The 17,759-nt window shown below is 51.6% G+C and overlaps 1 protein-coding gene across 3 annotated transcripts in view; it reads right to left on the minus strand.

The window, feature by feature from the left end:
* The window catches only part of EPHX2 (epoxide hydrolase 2), a 113,434-nt gene extending 96,506 nt beyond the window's left edge, over positions 1 to 16,928 (minus strand). For 2 of the 3 annotated variants that reach the window (XM_073335538.2, XM_073335537.2), the window contains exon 1: positions 16,735 to 16,928. In XM_073335538.2, coding sequence (XP_073191639.1) covers positions 16,735 to 16,841 — 107 coding nt within the window. In that variant the 5' untranslated portion in view covers positions 16,842 to 16,928. The other variant, XM_073335539.2, reaches the window with a different exon arrangement.
* Between the last annotated feature and the right edge of the window lie 831 nt (positions 16,929 to 17,759).

The following is a 17,759-nucleotide window of genomic DNA, read 5'->3' on the forward strand; positions in this document are numbered from 1 at the left end:
ATAAAACCCTGTAGCATGGGAGGGAAAGTCACTTACAGAAAAGACGTCATCTTACTTGAGAGCACAGGGCCTCTAAGTCAAACATTAGAGATGAAAATGACCTATTAAGCTAGTGGGCTAAATTAATCCCTGGTGCAACTACAGTCAAGTTAAATCAAAGAATAAGCTTGGCTCATCCCTTGCCACTGCAGTGTTGCTCACAATACTTTCCCATACGTTGTACGGTCCAGAACTGGAGCACAGGTGCTGAAGCTTCTATCACTTCTGCTAAAAGGATATTGGTGGTCTAGCAGATTTTACATCAGGAAAGCTTTTGTGATGTTCATCTCAGATTTTCCCTTTGCTTCATTTCATCCTGTCACTGATTTGTATTGGGAGGCAGCGCGTGGCCTAGTGGACAGAGCAGGAGACTGGGACTGCTGGGCAACCTTGGGAAATTCACGTCACCTCCCTGTGCCTCAGTTTCCCCATCTGCTTAATTGGGATGATCGTGACCTCCTTTTGTAAAGTGTTTTGCAATCTATTATTAACTGTAGTTGTTTCATGATTGGGGCCTCAACGTTAGAGCCCTGTGCGGATACAAAATTTGCATTTGCATCCGATCCGCAAACACGGTCCACGGATATCCGCAGATTTGCAGGACTCTACTCATTGTGACTATCTTAGATACTTCTATGGCCCCATTACCCTAGTACCTCAGCACCTCACCAAGCGCTATCACCCCATTGTACAGATGGAGACTGGAGAGAGATTAAGTGACCTGGCCAAGGTCACACAGTGGGTGTCTGTGGCAGAGCAGGAATCGATTTCTGGTCTCCCACAGCCCACGCTGATGCTCTAACCTCTAGACCAGGAGTGGGCAAACTTTTTGGCCTGAGGGCCACATCTGGGTATGGAAATTGTATGGCAGACCATGAATGCTCACAGAATTGGGGGTTGGGTGCGGGATAGGGTGAGGGCTCCAGCTGGGGGTGCGGGCTCCGGGGTGTGGCCAGAAATGAGGAGTTCAGGGTGAGGGAGGAGGCTCTGGGCTGGGGCAAGTAGTTGAGATGTGGGGGTGGTGTAGGGCTGAGGGCTCTGGCTGCAGGTGCGGGCTCTGGGGTGGGGATGTGGGGTTTGTGGTGCAGGAGGGTGTTCCAGGCTGGGACCGAGGGGTTCGGAGAGTGGGAGGGGGATCAGGGCTGGGGTCGGGGCATGGGGAGAGGCTCAGGGTTGCAGGGTCCAAGCGGCACTTACCTTAAGCGGTCCCGGAAGCAGCAGCAGCATGTCCCCCCTCCAGCTCCTATGTGGAGGCATGACGCCGGCCATGAGGCTCTGCGTGCTGCCCCACCCGCAGGTGCCACCCCTGCAGCTCCCATTGGCCGTGGTTCCTGGCCAATGGCAGCTGTAGAGCCGGCACTTGGGCGGAGGCAGCGTGCGGAGCCCCCTGGCTGCCCCGACACGTAGGAGCCAGAGGGGGGACATGCTCCTGCTTCTGGAAGCCATGCAGACTGGGGCAAGCCCCCGCTCCCGCTCCCTGAGTGGAGCTCGAGGGCAGGATTAAAAGGTCCGATGGGCCAGATGCGGCCCATAGGCCGAACTTTGCCCACCCCTGCTCTAGACCGTCCTCTCTCTTCCAATTCTCTGCACCTCTCACAGCAGCACACAGGGTGGCACAGGGTGGCACTTTCACCCTCTAGAGCAGGGGTTCTTAACCTTTCCTGAAGCCTGCACCCCTTTGGTTCTCAAAATATGTTCTCGCGCCCCTTATCAAAAATCGTTGAAGTAGGTCAGTTCTTTAAACCTAGATATATTACAGTAATTGCTAAAAAATGTATGATGTTAATAAACACACAGGTTTGATGAAACAAGTAGTTGTACTTACGTGCCTGGGCTTAACTTGTGTTTTCGATGATATGCCTTCTAAAAAAAATCTGCCCTGTCTCGCATCCCCAGAAAGGGCGTCCTGCACCCCCAGGGGGTGCGTGCGCCCCGGGGTAAGAACCACTGCCCTAGAGGCAGGATTCTTGCAGTGCCTCTGATCCAATGCACTTCCCCTTAGGGGGGGCCCCCAGCAGCAGGACCTCAGAGAGGGCACCCATCCACACCAATGACTAACCCAGCCCCCACAACGGAGGGCCGGGAGGGAACTTTTAAAAAATGCCCCTATTTAAGGCTCAATCCTGTGAGATGCTGGATGCCCTCACCTCCCACTGGCTGCCCACCAGCATCAAAGCCTTGCTGGTCAGACTACAGAGCCGACGTGCAGCTACCCCACCCAAACTAATGCCTCCCCCCGGCCCCGATTACGCCCTGAAAACCCCTGAAGAAAGTGCCACAATCCCATCTGCTTTAGCAGCAGCTAAATGCACAGCTTAAACTGCATTAGTTCATTTAATCTTCCCTCATTAGCTTAATCCTTCCGGCCCCTCCAGCCATTTTGGAAGACTTTGTTCTATCAAGGGTTGGAGCAACAATTTCTCAGACACCTGGCTCCCGTCTCGCCAGGATCCAGCAGGTAACGGAAAGTCTGACACATCAAAAGAAACAGGAGAAGCGACAGGAGGAACTAAAAGGATAAAGGCCTTTTGAATGGTAAGTCGCATCACAGATCAAGTGGGGCCGCTCCAGTTTGTTGCTGACCTTAAGACTGTTTAAATAATCAGATCGCAGCCAGTCCAGCTCCCTGCCAACGCAGGCTAAACCCCTGTAGCATGTTTTCTAGTGTATTGTCCACTCTGGTTGCCAGCAACCCAAAGAACATAGGTTCCAATGCTCCCAAATAGTCACTGCTCTGTTGACATGTTTCCTTCCCTGGTCCATTTCACCTTCTTCTTCCAGGGGCCACACTAAGTCCTTAGACATCCTTGAAGATGGCTACGCTTGGAAAGGTTTGATTTTTTTTTTTTTTTTTTAAAAAAACAGTAAGTGTCAATTTCACGGTACACACACAAACCGAGGAAAAGTATTTCCATCGAGCATAGTATAAAAAGTCCTGCTGGAGACCTGACAGTTTGATTTACGGATATTTACTTAACATATTTTGACTTGTGCTGTTGACACTTGGTGTTTTAAGTAATGCACCGGGAGGCATTCTGTTCTTTGCTGCTGCATTGCTGCATTAGAGCCATTGTTATATGCTTGGTGGAATCCAATTTTAACCTTTCGATCACTTTGATTGATAACACTGGTGTTTGTTTCTAAGCATTTTTTTCAATTTAAACGTTCACAATTGCAAGGACCTGAGGGCGGCTCAGACAACTGGGAAAGAGGGATCATAGAAGATTAGGATTGGAAGGGACCTCAGGACATCACCTAGCCCAAGCCCCTGCTCAAAGCAGGACCAACCCCAACTAAATCATCCCAGCCAGGGCTCTGTCAAGCTGGGCCTTAAAAACCTCTAAGGAAGGAGATTCCACCACCTCCCTAGGTAACGCATTCCAGTGCTTTACCACTATGTTTTAACTAATGCTGCACAGCTGCTGCAACACCCTTTGAAAGGACGCATTCACAGGATCCACTCTGCTGCCCAGTGCAAGGTACCAAGCCAGGAGCAAGCCCCCTGCTGCCCACCAGTGTTATGAGACTCCAGCCCTGGCGCTGAGGGGTTTCCACGGACAGCGGCTGCATGCACAACCGGTGCGGGGACACATGGCTCAGCACAGCCTTAGCCTGGTGCTTGCACCCTCCAGACACTGGGAGGGCGTTGCACATTCAGCTCTTGATTTGTGGGCAAAGATTAACCACAGTGGAGGGGGGCTAGGCCTGCCTGAACGAGAGGGCACCGCAAAATTCTCAATTTTCAGGGGTCTCCTCCGCTGAGAACCCAGCTCTCCGACATTTCTCCGACAGTATCAGCGCCATCTGGCACCAGTTCCCTTTCTTGCGGCTGTGCTGGGGCAAGGCCTCTTATGGCCACTTGCTGGTCTGCCATAGGGGAGTGCAAGTTGCCAGGATCAGGGATATCAGAACAGGGATTAGACACAGTAACGGCTGACGCCACTTGACAGCATGTTCAACTTCGTTCGTTTCCCCAAAGGTGGGGCAAGAAAAACAGACAGGGCAAGAGAGTACGTGGATGACATTCATCATAGCCAAGACGTGAGAGGAAAGACAGCCCTGGCGTACCAAGATGGCTCGTCCTCGTAGCTTAGAAACTGGATGGGGCTCAGGAGATCCAGATTGAATTCCTGGCTCTGCCAAGCACGCAGCGGCAATAGCCCAGTTCCTCATCTGTGAAATGGGGATACTTCCTTTCTCCCACCCTGTGTCTTATTTACTTAGCTTGCGAGCTGGTCAGGGTAGGGACTGTACTACTATGTGTATGATCTCAGCTGGGGTGTCTGGGCCTGACCATAATATGAAAAATATAAAAACCATGTCCAAAAATGCAAAGTTAACAAAATCATCTTAAAAAAAGGAGGAAGACTTGTGGCACCTTAGAGACTAACAAAGGTATTTGGGCATAAGCTTTCGTGAACTAAAACCCACTTCATCGGATGCATACAGTGGAAAATACAGTAGGAAGATATATATACACACAGAGAACATGAAAAAATGGGTGTTGCCATACACACTGTAATGGGACCAATCAATTAAGGTGGACTATTATCAACAGGAGAAAAAAAAAACATTTGTAGTGAAAATCAGTATTGCCCATTTCAAAACAGTTGGCAAGAAAGTGTGAGTAACAGTAGGGGAAAAATTAGCAAGGGGAAATAATTTTTACTTTGTGCAATGACCCATCCACTCCCAGTCTTTATTCCAGGCTAATTTAATGGTGTCCAGTTTGCAAATGAATTCCAATTTTGCAGTTTCTCACTGGAGTCTGGTTTTGAAGTTTTTTGTTGGAGAATTGCGACTTTTAGGTCTGAAATTGAGTGACCAGGGAGGTTGAAGTGTTCTCCGACTGATTTTTGAATGTTATAATTCTTGACGTCTGATTTGTATCCATTTATTCTTTTGCATAGAGATTGCCCAGTTTGGCCAATGTACATGGCAGAAGGGCATTGCTAGCACATGATGGCATATATCACATTGGTAGATGTGCAGGTGAACGAGCCTCTAACGGTGTGGCTGATGTAATTAGGTCCTATGATGGTGTCCCTTGAATAGATATGTGGACAGAGTTGGCAATGGGCTTTGTTGCAAGGATAGGTCCCTGGGTTAGTGTTTTTGTTGTGTGGTTGCTGGTGAGTATTTGCTTCAGGTTGGGGGACTGTCTTACCCTCTCCATTTAGAGCTCCCACATATTGATTTCTGAACTATGGGGCAGCGCAGAAGGACAAGTTAAAGTTAACCCCCCCGCCCACTAATTTTAGCATATGTCAATTTTTAACCAGTAATTATATTGACTGGAAAACTTGATTTTCAATGTCCAACTGTACTAACCAAAAAGGCTGCTAGAGTGTAGGTGGGCAGAAGTTTCACACTCCTGCCAGTGGATTCTACTTCACCACAGGGCGAACAGATTCTTCTTCCATGCACCCGCCACCAATATGATCAACCCTGTATTAACAGAACATTGAATGGTGTATATAGAGATCCCCTTCTCAGGTGTGGAACCCCAGAACCTCTGCTCTGTGTGATACAGAGGCCTGTTCTCTGAAGCTGTCTATGATCATAAAAATTCAGTTCAGCCTGTTACATAAAACTGTAGAAGTCACCAGAAGTTAGAGGCCAACAGATTGGTAAAAACTGGGACTGTTTATGTTAGAACTGTGCTAATGGGTCTGCAAGGCTCCTGGTAAGCTGAAAGACCGTAGAAATGTTCACAATGAAAGTCCTCAAAATGTGTTTTAATGATTAATTTTGATGCAAGGAGGTTGCCCCCACATCTTAGACCATGTTTATCTGGGAGTCAGTACATGACTGGACTGGAAGGAGCAAGCGCTATCTTCTTGGCTGCCACCCCCATCTCTTCCTGGGACCCCAGAATCCACCATCACATCACTGGACCTTCATTGTCCTGATCCTGAAAGGGATCCTGACCAGGCCAGGCCAGGCCAGGCCAGAGGGGTAGCCAGATGACATCACCACCTCCAGATGATTCAGCTGAATCCTGAACATCTATAATATGAGACTTGGGTTCTAATGTTTCCCATTCTCTCTCTCTGTGTAATCAGAGCCTGGCTTAGCCACCAAGACAACGCCAGCCTGTACCTCAGCACTGAGTCTGAGCTGACCGGCCACAACAGGCAACGTCTCAAAGGGCCCAACGCTGATAACAGTTTGCCAGGTATTAGATGGCTGACTGGACCACTTGCTGGGTCTGCGTTTCTCCAGCAGCAAAGCTGCAAGTGAGAGTCAGCCCCAGAGACAGAAGCCGTGTTTGCGATCTTTGCTACTCTTGTGTGGGTTTCATTTTATCTTACAGCAAACGGCTCCGACTCCTAACAACTCCAGCCCACCAAAACTAGACTTTTCTCCAAAAGAGAACAATTAATAGCAACTTTAATCCCATCTAAAAGATTGCCAAGCAGAGTTCCCTCTCCCCCATACTCTATACAGCGAAAGAGAACAAGGGACACTGTTACAACCAACGTCTCAATAATTCATGTTTCAAATGCTTTAACTCTTTTTCCCCCCTGCTTTTTCTGCATCTGGAATAAAATATTTTTGATGGTGGTTTTTACAATGGGAGTCACGAGCAGTAACTTGTCCTGAAACCCCAAACCGCATTGAACTGGATAGCGTAACAGTGAGCAAGGGTTTTATTAACATCTTCTCCCTTGCTGTGCCCAAGGCAGGCTCCTAACCCATGACCTCTCTTCTCACCCGAAATGCAGATGCCTTGTTGAGGTGAGGAAAGAAAACACTGTGCTGAGAATGGATACCAAGCAATAAGCCCAGCTACTGTAAGAGGAGCTACGCCCAACGCAGCTGCTTCAGCACAGGATCCTACCCCTTTAGGGCTACATTCTGCCCCCAGGGTAGCCCCACTGAATTCTGTGAGCCCTCCTATACCTCAGAGATAGGTGCCTATAAAAGAGTGGTAATGAGAATTTAACCCTTCAGTCCCTGAAAAAAATGCCTATCGTTAGACATGTAACGAAGACAGCCACAACTATGTTAACTGTTAGGACACTGGGGCAAAATTCCTCCTAGGTGATGATCCCAAAGATGCACTTACTCCCAGGTATTTAACAAGATTATATTTCCGGTCAGCTCGTCTCTCATCTGCTTTCCTATGCATCATCTTCTGCCTTTACAGCACATTTGCTGCATAGCAGACTAAAAATCCTGGGTGCTTTTTACAGTTTGAGTTCTGTGTGTAACCTGGCAAAAGAAGCCTGGCAAGAACATGCCCCCTACTTCCATTATTAATTTATTGCATGATGGCATCTCAGGCTTCTTTTTAAGGAAGCATCTTAACATGCACGTGGCAAGATTTTTTTTTGCCAAGGAAAGAGATTCTTGAAGTACCATGTTAAAAGCTCTACCACAAAAAAAAAAAAATTACATTACTGATAGATCTTTGTTATCTTGAACGAAGAAAGATTCACTTGTGCGCAATCTTGAAACAAAATGAAATGTACTATTTCTAGGGCAATGCCGTTTTCCAATTTAGTCTTACTTTAAGGAACGGTGACCAAATCAGAGAGGATCAATCTTTTCATTTCAAAGGTCGAGTTAAGATCATTATCTTGTTCTTCCGACACATAATTTTACTGCAAGAGATGTTTGGTTACTACAACCCAGATATAATTACATACTGCAGAAATCCCCCTGCAATTGCATCTGGATACAGTAGTCTTCTTTCTATGCCAACTGTTTGCGCACTGTAAATCAGCTATCAAATTCATCCCAAGAGCTGGGCTACAATTCAATGGAGAGTGAAGCGTTCACCAGCTGCACATGAATACACATGCAGCTGGGAGCTTTGGGATAAAAGGTGTGGAAGAGAGAGAGACACACCCTGGAGCACGAGGCCTGGTCCAAGACCTAAGGCCCAAACCATAGTCAGCAAAGTCAAGCCATGTCATGAACCAAAGTCAGGCCATGGATTAAAGCAGAGGCTAAGAAATTTACTATCCCATACACAATCTTGGCAAGGGCACTGCTAATGTTGCAAAACACAGGCACTCCTAAGCAGCAACCGATATGGGGGATCACACTCCAGAAGATTAACACAGGTACATCCTGACCCAAGAAAAGAGGGTTTGACAGAAGGGATGAATAGGGATATTTCGCCCAAGGCACCTGGCTCAAGATACAAGGGGAGGTAACAAGTAGACATCATGAAACACATAATGTGGTACGTAAGTTGTTTGTCGGAGAAGCTAGCCACTCCTGTCCCCTGTCCAGTGAAGCTTACCAGATGGTGACAACCAGCAGTAAGAGTAACCTATAACATGGATGGACAGTACTGTGTAGTAACTAATTACATGAAATTTATATATGAAGGCCTCGTTTGTGATGTCACCACTCCAAATTTCTGTATCAGAGGGGTAGCCATGTTAGCCTGTCTCCACAAAAACAACAAGGAGTCCAGTGGCACCTTAAAGACTCACCGATTTATTTGGGCATAAGCTTTCGTGGGTAAAAACTCCACTTCTTCAGATGTATGGAGTGAAAATTACAGTTGCAAGCATAAATACACTGGCACATGAAGAGAAGGAAGTTACGTTACAAGTGGAGAACCAGCGCTGACAAGGCCAATTCAGTCAGGGTGGATGTGATCCACTCCCCTTAATTGATGAGACGGTGTCAATACCAAAAGAGGGAAAATTGCTTTTGTAGTGAGCCAACCTATCCTGGAAAATGATCCCTCACTCTCACAGACCTTGGGAGGCAGGCCAGTCCTTGCTTACAGACAGCCCCCCAACCTGAAGCAAACACTCACCAGCAACTACACACCACAGAAACACTAACCCAGGAACCAATCCCTGTAACAAACCCCGTTGCCTACTTTGTCCCCATATCGACTCTAGCAACACCATCATAGGACCCAACCACACTATCAGGGGCTCATTCACCTGCACAATGCGATATACGCCATCATGTGCCAGCAATGCCCCTCTGCCATGTACATTGGCCTAACCAGACAGTCTCTACGTAAAAGGATAAATGGACACAAATCAGACATCAGGAATGGTAACATACAAAAGCCAGTAGGAGAGCACTTCAATCTCCCTGGACACTCAATAACAGATTTAAAAGTAGCCATCCTGCAACAAAAAAAACTTCAAAAACCGACTTCAAAGAGAAACTGCAGAGCTACAGTTCATTTGCAAACCATTAATTTGGGCTTGACTAGGGACTGGGAATGGCTGGCTCACTACAAGAGCAATTTTCCCTCTCTTGATATTGACACCTTGCACACAACCATCAGCCTCAATGAGAGCGAAGCAAGAGTTTACTAATTAAGGACCAAAGCCTGCCTTCAGAATCACCAAGAGATCTTCCTCCAGCCCAAATAGGAGTCTTTCCACCTTCCACAGCAAGATGTCCACTAATAAAGGTCAAGCCAAGCGGAAACGAGCTCAAACCCACAGACTCCACCATAGTCACAGCGTAGCAAAATCTATTTTTTTGGCCCATTTCAACCAACTCTCTCCACAATCGCTTTTTATTTAGCTTATTATTGAGAGAGGACAATGCAGGGCACACAGCCATGGAGCATCACATGGCTTTAGTCTGAAACCTTGATTTCACAGGAATGTGTTACCAGTTATACCTCTATAGTTATACAGGCATCAGAATCATAGGGCTAGAAGGGGACTGTAAGGGTCATCTAGTCTAACCCCTGCCAAGATGCAGGATTTGTTGTGTCTAAACCAGGGGTCGGCAACCTTTCAGAAGTGGTGTGTCGAGTCTTCGTTTATTTACTTTACTTTAAGGTTTTGCATGCCAATAATACATTTTAACGTTTTTTAGGTCTCTCTCTCTAAGTCTATATAGTATATAACTAAACTATTGTCGTATGTAAACAAGGTTTTCAAAATGTTTAAGAAGCTTCGTTTAAAATTAAACTAAAATGCTGATCTTACACCGCCGGCCCGCTCAGACCGTTGCCGGCCTGGGGTTCCATTCACCTAGGCCGGCAGCAGGCTGAGTGAGGCCTCGGCCAGAACCCCGGCTGGCAAGGGGCCGGCAGCCAGAACCCCTGACCGGCAGCGGGCTGAGTAGGGCTGGCAGCTGTGACCCCAGACCGGCAGTGGGCTGAGCGGCTCAGCCAGCTGCTGGTCTGGGGTTCCGTCTGCTGGCTCCTGCCAGCCAGGGTCCAGGCTGCCGGCCCCACTCAGCCTGCTGCCGGTCTGGAGTCCCGGCCCTGACCACATAGAGTAGGTACCTACCTTCTCCCTGGTTCTAGCCATTCTCTTCCTCTCTCTGCACTGAGATGACGGTGGGCGTGTGCTGAGAACAGGGCTGGGGGTGAAGGAGCAGGCTGCGGGTTGGGGTGCAGGGTCTGGCCAGGAGCTAGAATGAGGGAGGGAGCTCAGGGTTAGGGCAGGAGGTTGGGGTGTGGAGCGCTTACCTGGGCAGCTCCCATTTGGTGCGAGGGGTGCAGGTGGGAATGTGGGGGGTGGGGGTGTGTGCAGGAGCTCCTGTTTGGTGCTCAGGGTGGGAGTGGGGATGTGGGGGGTGCAAGAGTCAGGGCATGGGGTGGGGGGGCTGGGTATGTGTGGGGGGTGCAGGAGTCAGGGGAGGGGGCTGTGACGAGGGTGCAGGAGTCAGGGCAGGGGGCTGGGTATGTGTTGGGGGTACCGGAGTCAGGGCTGGGGTTGTGGGGGGGGTGCAGTGGTGAGGGCAGAGGGCTGGGGGTGCGCGAGGAGGGTGCAGGGGTCAGGGCAGAGGGCTGGGGGTGCAGGCTGGGGTGATGGGGTGCTCCCAGCCCCCTGCCCAGAGTGGCTCACAGCAGGGGACTGGAGGGGATATGCCCTGATTCCACCCCCTTCCCCAAGATCCCCAGAGCACAGAGCGGGCTGCAGCTAGGCTTTTACCTCTCCCCTCTGTAGCAAGAGCCGTCAGCTGATCGGCCGCAGGGAGGGAGAGGAGGAGGGGCAGCGCGGGAAGGGGGAAGCTTGCCTGCTCTGCAAGAAGAGAGCAGGGGGCAGAGAAGAGCGGGCCGGACCGGGCAGGATTTTTAGTGGCATACTGCTGTCTGCCTGGGTCCGGCAGGCAGCAGCATGCCATTAAAAATTGGCTCACGTGCCGTGTTTGGCATGCGTGCCATAGGTTGCCAACCCCTGGTCTAAACCATCCAAGGCAGATGGCTCCAGCCTCCTTCTGAAAACCTCCTCTGAAGGAGCTTCCACGACCTCCCCAGGCATCTGCTCCATTGTCCTGCTGTTCTTACAATGAGGAAGTTTTTCCTGAGATTTAATCCAAATCTACTATGCTGGAGTTTGACCCCCTGCCTCTCGCCATGCCCTCTGTGGCAAGAGAGAACAGCTTTTCTCCATCTTTTTTAGGGCAGCCTTTCAAGGATTTGAAGACCACTCTTGTCTCCCCTTAATCTCCTCTTTTGCAAACTAAACATGCCCAGATCCTTCAGCCTTTGCTCGCATGGCTTGTGTTCCCTCCCTTTGATCATCTTTGTCGCTCGCCTCTGGATCCTTTCCAGTTTCTCTTCATCCTTTCTAGACGTTGGTGACCAAAACAGGACATAGTACCACTCTCCTCGGTTCTGGTCAGGCCTCTGCTGGAGGACTATCACCTCCTGTGACTTGCGCGCTGTGCCTCGGTTAATGCAACTTAAAATTGCATTTGCCTTTTTTTTTTTTTGCGCAACAGTATCACATTGCTGTTGTAAAAAAACCTCACATTAAGGTTGCGATACATCACAACTCCCAGCTCCTTCTCAGCAGTGCTGCTGCCGAGCCAGTTATCTCCCATCCTGTATTTGTGCATCTGTTTTTTCTTCCCAATGCGTAGCACCTGCCACTTGTCTTTGCTGAATTTCATTGTGTTGTCTATAGCCCAGTTCTCCAATTTATCAAGATCCCTCTGAATCTTAGCTCTATCCTCCAAAGCGCTTTGTGTCACCTGCAAACGTGATCAGTGTGCTCTCTAGTCCTACATCCAGGTCACTGATAAAGATGTTAAACACCACCGGACCCAGAACAGATCCCTATGGAACCCCACTTGAGACCTCCCTCCAAGCCGACATCATTCCATTACTCTTTGTTCGTGGTTGTTTCATCAATTATGTATCCACCTAATGGTAGTTCCACCAAGCCTGCATTTCTCCAGCTTACTTATCAGAGTAGGGTTGCGAACTTTCTACTAGCACAAAATCGAACACCCTTGCCCCACCCCCTGCGAGGCCCTGTCCCCCATTCACTCAATTCCCCCTCCCTCTGTCGCTCGCTCTCCCCACCCTCACTCACTCGCTCATTTGCATCGCACTGGCTCAGGGGATTGGGATGCAGGAGGATGTGAAGGCTCCAGCTGGGGGTGCGGGCTCTTGGGTCGGGCCAGAAATGAGGACTTCAGAGTGCAGGAGGGGGCTCCGGGCTGAAGCAGTGGACTGGGATGCAGGAGGGGGTGAGGGCTCTGGGGTGGGGCCAGGGATGAGGGGTTTGGGGTCCAGGAGGGAGCTCTGGGCTGAGGCAGTAGATTGGGATGTGGGAGGGAGTACGGGCTCTGGGCTGGGGGTGCGGATTCCAGGGTGAGGCCAGAAATGAGGAGTTCAGAGTGCAGGAGAAGGTTCAAGCTGGGGCAGTGGGGTTGGGTGCAGGGGGTGGGTGAGGGCTCCAGCTGGGGGTGCAGGCTCTGGTGTGGGGCCAGGGATGAGGGATTTGGAGTGCAGGAGGGGCTCTGGGCTGGGGCTGAGGGTTTTGGAGTGAGGAAGGGGACTCCGGCCTGGGGTGGGGAAGTGAGGGCTCCGACTGGGGGTGCAGGCTCCAAGGTGGACCTGGGGATGAGGAGTTTGGGGTGTAGTAGGAGGCTACAGACTGGGACCAAGGGGTTCGAAGGGCAGTAAGGGATCAGGGCTGGGGCAGGGGGTTGAGTCGCAGGAGGGGGTCAGGGGTGCAGGCTCCAGGCAGCACTTACCTCAGGCAGCTCCCAGAAGCAGCAGCATGTCCCCCCTCCAGCTCCTAAGCAGAGGCATGGCCCCGTCTGCGCAGTTCCCGGCCAATGGGAGCTGCGGAGCTGGCACTTGGGGTGGGGGCAGTGCGCGGAGCCCCCTGGCTGCCCCTACACCTAGGAGCCGGAGGGGGGACATGCCGCTGCTTCCAAAAGCTGCAGGGAGCCTGCCATAGCCCCATTGCACCGCCAACCAGACTTTTAATAGCCTGGTCAGCAGTGCTGACCGGAGCCACCGGGGTCCCTTTTTGACCGGGCATTCTGGTCGAAAACCAGACACTAGCAACTCTATATCAGAATTGTTGCCGGCACCCAGTGCCGAGAGGCTGAACAACAGCTTGAGTGGTTCGTACCATCTTAAGTACCATCTGCAGCCTTACAGTATAGCAGCCTATGCATGCCATGGCTGGCCCAGTAAACAGTGGTGCTATTCCCAGTACAGAGCACCCTACCAGCTTCTCGGTTGTGAGGGGATTCTTCATATTGCCCTCTAATGCCGTAGTCAGTCGCCGCAGGGTCTTTTCTCGTGACTCAACAGAGGTGTCTCGGGCATTTCTAATCTTTCCTTTGGGCAGCGTGGCAGTTATGGAAAGATGAGGAACTCCATGAGCTATATAACAGCTACCTGTCCAGTTGGCTGGCAGCACCTTGTAAGCCTCTCGGCACTGGGTGCCGGCAACAGAATGATATGTATCCATAACACACCATGTTGGGGATCTGGGACACGGGTTCTCTCATCCCAAAATCCTGGGGTTAGCAATGCTGCAGTCCCTGCAATCTGGGCCTGGTGAACAACGTGGGACCCAGTTCCCAGCACAGCATTCCACATTCAAACCTGTAGTAGAGAGAGAGCGCGCCTGGAGCACGGGGCCAGTTCAAACCAAGAACAGGTGGGCTCAGAGCAAGAATCACTGAGTGAAATTCTACAGCCTGTGTTCTGCAGGAGGTCAGACCAGATGGTCATAATGGTCCCCTCTGGCCTTAAATCAAAAATAGAGAGATCTATCTAAACTTCGTTAGCCCCATTCACTGACATGCAATTTCCATATAATCTCCAAGTTTGGCTCATTATATTGGAAAGCTGTTTCCCTTATTATAGTTTTTTTTTCCACCCTCTTTTCCAGCTTTTTCTCCTTAACCTAAGTACAGTGTTGCTCCCAAATTGAAGTGTGATTTCCCCCACCTCTATTTGTTTAAGTCTTCTTGTTTATTAACAATCAATTAGAAATGCAGCCAGGGCTCCCTTTGCTACTCCTTAATAAAAGGAGATGAGGGCAAATGAATTCGTTCAAACCATACATTCTTTTTCTGCACTAGAACTTCCCCCAATCATTATAAATTAATTTGGCTTTCTTAAAAGCATAAGGCACATATACATCAAACCCGTAACTTCAGAACTGCCGCACTTCGCGGAACAGACATTGAGACTCACGTGAAAGCTACAGATTTAGGCCACAAATCTAAATTACTAGATCTGAACGTGGAATGAAGTCCTGCAAACGAGGATCCCACATTGGCCCTCACCCAGAAACTATGGCTCCCACCCAGGAGGAGACCCAGTAGAACACCAGATGGCCCCTAACATGCAACAGGTACCACTCCCTTCCCATCTCCCAAAAGTGCCCAGCACTCCTCCATCCAGGACATATAAGCATTCTGATTCTTTAACAAAAGCCCTTCGGGTCAAGATATATGGAAATTGGGAGCCTCCCACACCCAAGCACCTTACACTGCTCTATCCAAGAGGAAGAGGATCACAGAAATGTCAGGCTGGAAGGGACCTCAACAGGTCCAGCCCCCTGTGCCGAGGCAGGACCAAGTAAACCTGGACAGTTCCTGACAGGGGATTGTCCAACCTCTTCTTAGAGAGGAATCTCATGACGGGGATTCCACAACCTCCCGTGGAAGCCTGTTCCAGAGCTTAACTCCCCTCAGAGGTAGAAAGTTTTCCCCTAATATCTAACCTAATCTCCCTTGCTGCAGATTAAGCCCATTCCTTCTTGTCCTACCTTCAGCAGAAAAGAAATCACTTCTTCTCTTTATCACAGCCCTTAACATATTTGAAGACTTATCAGGCTCCCCCTCAGTTTTCTTTTCTTCCAGACTAAACATGCCCAGTTGCTTTGATGTTTCCTCACAGGTCAGGTACGTTTTTGTTGCTCTCCTCTAGACTCACTCCAATTTGACCACATCTCTCCCAAAGGGTGGTGCCCAGAACTGGACACCCCCACTGAGGCCTCACCTACACTAAATGGAGCAGGACCGTTACCTCCTGTATCTTACCCACGGCATTCCTCTTAATATGCCCTCCAGAACGATACTAGCCTTGCTTACCACTGCATCATGTTTATGATTCTCATTGAACTTGTGACCCACTATAACCCCAGAGCCTGTTCAGCGGCACGGCCTGTCTAGCCAGTAACCCCCCATTTGGTAGTTCCGCACTGGATTTTTCCTTCCTAAGCATAGCTCGTCTCTATCGAATTTCAGCTTGTTGACTTCAGACCAACTCTCCAATTTGTCAAGGTCATTCTGAACCTCCTCTGACATGCCCTGCAACCCCCCCACACCCCAAAATACACAGGTTCCCTGACCCTCCCCCCACACGCCCTTCAACACCCACACCCCAAATTCCATGGGTGCCCTGACCCTCCCCCCACACGCCCTTCAACACCCACACCCCAAATTCCATGGGTGCCCTGACCCTCCCCCCACACGCCCTTCAACCCCCCCGCCCCCCAAAATACACGGGTTCCCTGACCCTCGCCCCACACGCCCTTCAACCCCCCCGCCCCCCAAAATACACGGGTTCCCTGACCCTCCCCCCACACGCCCTTCAACCCCCCCGCCCCCCAAAATTCACGGGTTCCCTGACCCTCCCCCCACACGCCCTTCAACCCCCCCGCCCCCCAAAATACACGGGTTCCCTGACCCTCCCCCCACACGCCCTTCAACCCCCCCGCCCCCCAAAATACACGGGTTCCCTGACCCTCCCCCCACACGCCCTTCAACCCCCCCGCCCCCCAAAATACACGGGTTCCCTGACCCTCCCCCCACACGCCCTTCAACCCCCCCGCCCCCCAAAATACACGGGTTCCCTGACCCTCCCCCCACACGCCCTTCAACCCCCCGCCCCCCAAAATACACGGGTTCCCTGACCCTCCCCCCACACGCCCTTCAACCCCCCCGCCCCCCAAAATACACGGGTTCCCTGACCCTCCCCCCACACGCCCTTCAACCCCCCCGCCCCCCAAAATACACGGGTTCCCTGACCCTCCCCCCACACGCCCTTCAACCCCCCCGCCCCCCAAAATACACGGGTTCCCTGACCCTCCCCCCACACGCCCTTCAACCCCCCCGCCCCCCAAAATACACGGGTTCCCTGACCCTCCCCCCACACGCCCTTCAACCCCCCCGCCCCCCAAAATACACGGGTTCCCTGACCCTCCCCCCACACGCCCTTCAACCCCCCCGCCCCCCAAAATACACGGGTTCCCTGACCCTCCCCCCACACGCCTTCCACGCACCCCACCCCCCCCATGCCCTGCACCCCCCCCACCCCACTCCGCCCCTGAGCCGTGCAGGTGGAGCAAAGGCCGGGGCGCTGAGAACGCAGTGCGGGCGACCCCAAAACACACAAAATTTACCCATCATTCCTATGGGCTTCACTCCCCCGGCACCCCGAGAAGCCGGCGCGGGCGGGCGGGGGCTAGCGCCTACCTGGGCAGGGCCAGCGACGCCTCGTAGCGGCCGAAGAAACCCAGCGGGCTGGGGGTGAAGAGCACCCCGCCCACGTCGAACAGCACCAGCCGCCTCGCCAGGGCCATGGCCACCGCCTGGGCCGCTCTGACGAGCCGCGACCCCCCTCAGCCCCTTGCCATCGTGCGCCGCCTCGGGCCCCGCCCCTTGCCCGGGCCCCGCCCCCTCCCGGGCCACGCCCCTTCTGGCGCGCCCGCCCTGCCCTGAGGGCCGGGCTCCTCTGGGTCCTAGAGCCCGCGGGGACTTGGTGCAGGGGCATGACAGCAGCAGCAGCCCCGGCAGGGGGCGTGGCTCCTTCGCTGGGCACGTGCGTGGGAGGGGCAATGGGGCTTGCTGGTCTGGTGGTGGGAGGGGCTGGGGCTCAGCAGCCCAGGGCAGGCAGAGCGTAGGAGCGGCCAGAGCAAAGGTCCATCGAGCCCAGGCTCCGGTCTTCCGGCAGGGGCCGATGCCAGGGGCCCCAGAAGGACTGGGCAGCCTGTGCCATGGCCAAGCGATCCACCCCCTGTGCTCCCGTCCCCGCTTCTGGCAGCCAGAGGTTCGGGGACACCCGGAGCATGGGGCTGCCCCCTTGACCGTCTTGGCTGATAGCCATAGATAGACCTGTCCTCTGTGGACGTATCTACTTCTTTTTTTGACCCGATTATAGTTTTGGCCTTCACGCCATCCCCTGGCGAGGGGTTCTACAGGTTGTCTGTGCAAAGAAATACTTCCTTTTGTTTGTTTTAAACTTGATGCCTGTTCTTTTGACCTAAGAAGAGAAGCCCCGTCAGCTACCACAAGGCCTTGGGGGAGTGGTTAGATAACCACACAGGTCCAGTGTACCCCGGAGTTCTGCAAGAAGAGAACTGGGGGAGCTTTGGCAATTTGGTTGCTATGCAGCACCTAAGCAGCTGGACCCCATTTATGTATAGGAATGATTTAAAAATAATGTAAATAGTGAATATTAATGCTCAAAGCTTAATTATGGACATGCCCAAGGCCACATA

Source organism: Lepidochelys kempii, chromosome 3 (genome assembly GCF_965140285.1).
Source record: "Lepidochelys kempii isolate rLepKem1 chromosome 3, rLepKem1.hap1, whole genome shotgun sequence".
Lineage (NCBI taxonomy): Eukaryota > Metazoa > Chordata > Testudines > Cheloniidae > Lepidochelys > Lepidochelys kempii.